Source organism: Lottia gigantea (genome assembly GCF_000327385.1).
Source record: "Lottia gigantea unplaced genomic scaffold LOTGIsca_30, whole genome shotgun sequence".
In the NCBI taxonomy this organism is placed as follows: Eukaryota; Metazoa; Mollusca; class Gastropoda; family Lottiidae; genus Lottia; species Lottia gigantea.
The window spans coordinates 2,474,038-2,481,641 of record NW_008708987.1 but is presented as its reverse complement, the minus strand read 5'-3'; the positions used below and the strand labels follow the sequence as shown (position 1 = coordinate 2,481,641).

Genomic DNA, 7,604 nt, shown 5'->3' with positions numbered 1-7,604 from the left:
GGTCGGATGGATGGTTGGTAGATGGACTTGGGTCGAATGGTTGGTTGGTTGGTAGATGGACTGGGTCTGTTGGTTGGTTGGTAGATGGACTGGGTCTGTTGGTTGGTTGGTAGATGGACTGGGTCTGTTGGTTGGTTGGTAGATGGACTGGGTCTGTTGGTTGGTTGGTAGATGGACTGGGTCTGTTGGTTGGTTGGTAGATGGACTGGGTCTGTTGGTTGGTTGGTAGATGGACTGGGTCTGTTGGATGGTTGGTAGATGGACTGGGTCTGTTGGTTGGTTGGTTGGTAGATGGACTGGGTCTGTTGGTTGGTTGGTAGATGGACTGGGTCTGTTGGTTGGTTGATGGACTGGGTCTGTTGGTTGGTTGGTAGATGGACTGGGTCTGTTAGTTGGTTGTTAAGATGGACTGGGTCGGTTAATTGGTTGGTTGGTAGATGGACTGGGTCTGTTGGTTGGTTGGTAGATGGACTGGGTCTGTTGGTTGGTTGGTAGATGGACTGAGTTGGTAGATGGACTGGGTCAAGCTTAACGGCGTTTTATACTGGCTGTCCTGATGAGGATGGTGTATAAGACGCACGCGTTGCAGTTGGATATTTTATAACTTAAATACAGTTTTTTCGAGTACACACCATAGTAATGGAGGCAAATGACTCCCATCGTTTGAAACAATGAAAGTACGTATTTGGTTCGTTGGAGTCTACTTTTGCCTTGGATTGTGTTTTGGGCCCATTCGGCAATCCTCGGCAGTTTCCGTAAGGCTGAATCTGGCAGGTACCGTTACTTTTACGGAGGCCGTTTGTCTTTGAAAAAAATCTTTGAAACGCGAAGTTACAGTACAGGTTACATTTCAAAGATTTTGTAGTAGACAGTGAGACTTAATAACATGGACAGATTTCTGGCAATTTAGTCCCCTGCCTCGAGCCTATTATGAACAAACACAGATCAACAGCAAAATTTTGAATTTATTAGTATTCTTTCAAAACAAATTCCGGATTAATTCCATATAATCAGTAACAAAACAGACATAACAATTTCACAAAAACAGTTAATATTTAAACTGAATCAAAGACAAATAATTATTATTTCAAATGTATTCAGAATGTTAGGCAAATTTTTTAAAAAGCTGTAAATTTTTTATGTTACGTTTCTTTCAAATTCTAAAGGGCTTTTCAACTAAACAAAATATTCCACAGTATTGAATAATAAAAAAATTAGGTAAAATGGCAATTTTCTGTCTCAAAATCATTGGCAAAAAACTCTTAAACAAATTCTACAAGACGTATCATATGTAGTATTATAGTGCCCAACATATAGATAAATAAACTGGTACAATGGCATTTTTTTGCAGTCTGTGTAAAGAACAAACACATTTCTAAAATGCAGTTTCTGACTTCAGATAATTTAAAATCCACAGATCAGTTCATTTAGACTGAATTTCTGAAGAATTCAACTATATAAGCAATCTGAATATACATTAAACCCTTGATTTTAGTATTTTGTTGGATTTCTGTTTATTTTAGATTGTCAATGAGATGCCCAGCAATATTCATTTTTATATTCAATTTAAAATGGCAGTAAAAAAAAAAACTTTTGATTTCATCTTACAACATTCATCAATTTAATAAATCTAAAGCTTTAAATTTTAAAATTTTCTTGTTAAAAAGTCCTTCAGAACTTTATGTTAAGATTATTCAATGAATTTAAAAACTCGGGCAGTTTGCGCATTGATAGTAACAAGTTTACCATCAACGTTTATGATTTTGCCGCTGGCTTTTTCCTCGGTGCTAAAGGCACTAGATACTAGTTTAGGCGCCATGGCTCCTTCCCCAGCATACAGAGGTACACTGTGTTTCATGGAATCAAAGTTGGCTACCAGCAGATAGGCGGGGAATCCTTCAGCTTTTGTGTATACAAACAAAACATTATCTTCTACTTGAGACTGTAGTCCTCCAAACTGAATAGATTCATTGGTTCTTAAAGCAATCAAATCACGAACTAAGTCTAGAAAACTGAACGTTGATACAAACTCATGGGCTTCTTCAGTCTGAAATAGAAAATACAATGTAACCCTTAGAAACCAAACGTTAATAATATTTCATACATCATAACTCCAAGTAATATTACTTAAAGGTCAAAGTTCACCATGTCAAAGGTTGAAGGTCATGAATATATGCAAATAATCTTCAAAAGTACCAGAACTGTACAAAAATTACATAATTCCTTCAAAAAGTATCTAACTAGGAATTTCAATGTATTTTACTTTCATTCATTTCTTCTCTGCCTCAAAATTGAGTCTTGTTAATAAATACAAGTATAGATTATATTTGATTATCCAGATTTCACTAACTAGGAAGATAATACTTACTTTAACATTGTTGGTTTGATAATCAGCAGACAGTGGTATATATGGTGTTCCCTCAGTAAAACCAGCATTCTCAGTTGTATCCCACTGCATTGGTGTCCGGAATATATCTCGAATCTATGAAAATATAATATAATGTTCACAATAATACTACTCATTAATGGTTCAGCTTTTTGGCTTTCACACGCATAATAATACCTAGTTTGATTGAAAATTGGAATGGTTCGAATCAATACTATCAGTTTCTCTATGTATCAGAAAACCTCTTTACAATCACTTTCATTTGAAGCAAAAAAGCACTCAGGTTGATATAAACTTTTCCAGGGGTGTCATGAAGCCATAATGTTTAGTTTTCCTGTCAAGGGTTCTGATTGGCTGTGTTTACTGGCCTACAATCCAATCAAATCACTGCATTCCATATTGTGAAGAAGTGGTATTAAAAACAAAAGACTTACAGTTCCTCCAGTGGTTGATCTATAGACATCTATTGGTGGACTGGCACTGTTCTCTCCATCCTCCATTGGTAGTTCATCACCATAATAGATAAAGCTGGTACCTTGTAAGAACATCTGTACTGTTCTCATCAATCTACCCAGTTTACCAGGGAATCTTGTCGCAGGTCTAGCTGTCTCTTCATCTCCAAACTACAAATACAATAAGTCATAATGAACAGAATTATAACATTAATCTTGAAATAAAATAAATAGTTCTCTTGCCACCTTCGAATATTTCCGACAAATCTCGAATATTTCTCAAAATTCAAAAGCAGGGAATTCAAATATACTTAGTAAGAACTGAAAAGACGACACAAAGCAAAAAGAATACCAAAAGTTATCCAGATGGCATAACCAGATCATTAAGTTTGGCACTGTCGCATTTTGGTTTTGTATAAGGGGGTGAAAGCTGACACTGGACCTACTCTCGGTAGCCCAGGCATCATAATTTTTTACTTTGAGAAGGATTCAAACCCACGGCACCTTATCTCCTTGAGTTCATCATCCAGAAACCAGCTTGTAAATCAAAAGTAAAGAATATAAGAACTTACCACCCATCCTCTCCATTGTGAAATATCCCCACCCTCCTGTTCTATCTTTCTATCAAGACACAAAGCATCACAGGTTTGATCTAACTCAGCAAAAACTCGGCTGGCAACCATGTGGAATCCCTTCTGTTCACCATCTCCAAAATAATTCATAGTTGTGTTCTTGTCTAACGTGGCTGGTAAAGAGGTCATAAGAACCCTGAAGGATAAAAATTAAATGATAACTTTGGGTGTACGAGTTTCTTTCAGTTAAAAGGGCCAGGCAGGGTATGCTCTTAACACCTGATACCACTTTTCATTATGAAATAAATACTCATTCACTAATGAAAGATATACCTCATGTGAGAAATTTATTAGCTGCTACCTATGTTTGGTCAATTCATTTTGCGGTTGAAATCCTTAGTAGTTCATTCATTTAAAGGGGCATTCAGTTTTTTTAATTTCGTTATTTTTTTAGAATCTGTTAATATTAGCTTCCTGACTTTTTAATATTCCTAGAAGTTAAAGCCACAAACGGATACTTGCAGGCCTATTGCAAGGTAAAATCATATTTAAGTTCCCTCATAGAAATTCTACTTACTTTTCACGGCCTGGTTTGTTAGACAGAGAATCTAAGACACCTCTCCATTGGCTGATGACCTCCAAATTATCCTTATAGTTGATGTATTCGTCTTTGCCATTTTGGGTACTGAAGTTTGCGTTTTCTGTCAGATATTGAGTTCCTACTACATGGAAGCCATAAACTCCTTTCGAGACCCAGAATTTCAAGATTTCCGTCATTTCCTTCTGTACAGCTTCATTTTTCAGGTTGAGATCTGGGAACTCGGTGGCCGTCTGATGTAGGTAGTATTTATTACGTACTGTATCCAGCTGCCATAAACTTCCACCACCATCATTTTTCTACAAAATACACGTATATTAATCAGCCCATTAGTAGATGGAGTTTTACTTTGTTAATTATTGAGCCAATGAATAAAATAAGGGCAACATGTTCAACTGTTCTGTAACTCTGAAATTACATATAGTCTTACATCCTGACCTATAGAGCTAATGATAGAAATAAAACTGTTTTATACTTTATTAGGGTAATGTAACTTTAAGATATTGCCTTCTACTGTTCTGCCTTTTTTTTTTAATAATTTTACTCCTTTGTGCTGTACAACCTAATGTTCAAAACCTATTGGACTATATAATGTGAAATGAAATTCTATTTTCCTTCCTAAGAAATTTAGTGAAATCTAGTGAATTTACTCAGTTGCAATAAAAAGCACAAACTGACCTCGGTCCTCCTAGAAGTCACAGTTGAAATAATATAAAATGGCCTCCTACATTTCAAAATTAACATCAAAATACTATCCTTACCCAACCATTGTCTTTATCAGCCCAAACGTAATAATCTTCAAACCCAATTTCCCCTCTCTGACTCTTCTGGAACCAGGTATGATTCCGACTGGTATGATTGGGAATGAAATCAAGGATCAGATGCAGATCTGGAAATAAAATAATACCATGTAAAAGAACATCGTATACCAGTCATAAGATTTGAATGACATTTAGAAGTGGAGAGTAGATATAACAAAAAACACAAGGAGTATATTATGGTATAACTCACTTTGTGCTTTGTTATTAAAAAAGTGTGTTATACCATAATATAACCCTTGTGTTTTTTTAAATATATACCAGTCATGTCTTAAGATAGCTCTCAGGCTGTTGGTTTGACCGATGTCAAGCTATTACCAAACTCTTATACCTTGATTTCATTTGGTAATGAATTCAAGTTATTTGATTGGATTGCATGCAGCTTAATACAGCCAATCAGAGTCCTTGACAGAAAAACTGTCATCAATATGGCTAATATGTTAATAGTTTTCTGCCGAGGCTCTGATTGGCTGCATTCACTGATATGAAACCCAATCAAAGCACAGCATTCCATGATACAAGATATGTGGCTAATGTAGTCAAAGTACAAGACAGAGTTTGTTATAGCTTAACATTGTAAAGATGATTTAAGCAAATCATCATGAATAAGTATTGTTCAAATCATGAACAGTCCTCATAAAATTAAGGTAGATATCAGATTAATAATAGTTATCTTGAGCAGCTGTTACAGTGGTAACCTAGGTAACAGAGTTAATTAATTCACCTTATTGTGTTTCATAGATAATGAATATTTATATCAATTACAAACTTAACAGATCATTTCACATATTTAAAACAAGATCACACTCACTATCATTAAGTCTAGCTAGATATTCAATATATAACCCTACAGTATTCATAAACCAAATAGGATAATAGTCAATTTCATAAAATAATTCAACAAAGTTCATACAAGTTATAAATACAATAGACTATTTCATTTAAATTTTAAACAAGGCTTTTACTTAAATGAATCCCCCCCCCTCCCCCATTACTAAAGAAAATGCAGTACAACAGTTTAGATATCTGATTACAATAAGTAATGAATTCAAAAATTAAGGTTTATACTGTATAATGTAGTGTAACAGAGAACTTAATAAGATTTCAATGAAATAAACTTTTTAAGTAGCTTTGTTAATGATTTAGCACAAAACTTGTCATTCATTAACCTACACTTACCCGGACTTACAAAGTTCAAATTTTGATAAAAGGTCAAATTTATACCAGAGTCAAATTCTCAACAAAGGATCAAATTGAGTTATATAAACTATCAATGTATTTGTGGGTTATTATTTTAACATGAATATCACGCGCTTGATAACAGATTCCTATCTTCATAGCTGGTTCAGTATTTGATATTGGAATTAATATAATCCAAATCAATCTAAGACTTGTAGAACTGTTTTCTAGCTGAAATTCAAATTTCAAACAGCGATATTTTTATCACAATGTCTATTTATTACGAACTTCATACTTATACCTTGACTGCAATAGCCACCTTCCTCGTATCACATCTTTACAATGTCAAGTTATTACGAACTTCGTACTTATACCTTGACTGCAATAGCAACCTTTCTTGTATCACAGAGCCCTCGACAGAAAGATTGTAAACATTTTGGCTCTGTGTTCACAAACTTTCTGTTGATGACACTAATTGGCTGTATTTGTTAATATACAATCCAACGAAATTTGTGATACAAGAAGGCTATTATTGCAGCTATAGACTGAAATTCACAGTAACTTGGCATTGTGAGGCTGGGGCAAACCAGTACTTACCCTTGTTGAACATGGCCTTTGTCAAGCTTTGTAAGTCTTCAATTGTACCTAGTTGTGGATCAATGTCCTTATAGTCCACAACGCCATTGCTTCCATCCACATTATCAGATTTAAAAATAGAATTCAACCAGATAGATTTTACACCCAAACCCACTAAATAGTCAATCTTAGACTTTAATCCTGAAAACACAGAAAATAATAAATATTGTAAAGGGTAAAGTCTGTAACGGAAGGTAGGTCCTTGGTCTGTGATATCAGCCAATGCTGGACGTTATCTTGCCAAAAAAAGGCCAGAGCTGGCATTGCTACAAACTTAAAGGGTCTACCCAATGTAGAACGTAAATCTCAAAAATCTTACTTTCTGAGAACAATATAACTATTTACATAGCATATTTAACACCATTTTCAAGGTCATTTGAGGGACAAAACACCTTACATGGGGGGTCCCTTTCAAATATTTACAGTGACCCAATTCAATATACTTGATACAAGATACATACCATTCAAATCACCGACGCCATCGCCATCAGAATCTTTAAAAGATTGAACATAGATCTTGTAGCCAGGATCCTTGTTGTACCATTTTAAATCAGGTTTATACGGGCAACGTGGGGCCAAAACAATAATAGTAATGGCGGCGGCCAACATGGCGGCCCAACCAACCCAAAATAAGATGAACAAAATCCATCTCAAACGAACCCAAAATGGATCATTGGCATATTTCATCAAATCTTCTTTTCCCAATCCACTGAAAGAAGTGGAGTCGCTTGGAACTTGGATACTAACTGCTGTATCATCGAGCCCTTTTCCGCCATTGATGAACTTGGCTTTCGAGTCATCAAGATCAACATCAGCGTTCGCAGCGTCTTCTCGGTCCAAATTTTCCTTCAAATTCATCTTTTCATCATTATTGGTGTTAGCGTCACTCATGGTGATACTTTAACTGTAAAAAAAGTCTAAAAATTATTCACCAATTTGTCTATTTTACATGGATCCTTCAGC

At 35.3% G+C, this 7,604-nt stretch overlaps 1 protein-coding gene across 1 annotated transcript; it reads right to left on the bottom strand.

Moving 5' to 3' along the window:
- Window positions 1-1,690: 1,690 nt before the first annotated feature.
- LOTGIDRAFT_119072 (hypothetical protein) lies at window positions 1,691-7,250 on the bottom strand (the record flags this gene model as incomplete). Its single annotated transcript, XM_009057576.1, has 8 exons — window positions 1,691-2,037; window positions 2,365-2,482; window positions 2,821-3,009; window positions 3,411-3,606; window positions 3,988-4,307; window positions 4,770-4,897; window positions 6,603-6,782; window positions 7,103-7,250. 8 exons carry the CDS (start codon window positions 7,248-7,250, stop codon window positions 1,691-1,693), a joined length of 1,626 nt encoding a protein of 541 aa, XP_009055824.1.
- Window positions 7,251-7,604: the final 354 nt, after the last annotated feature.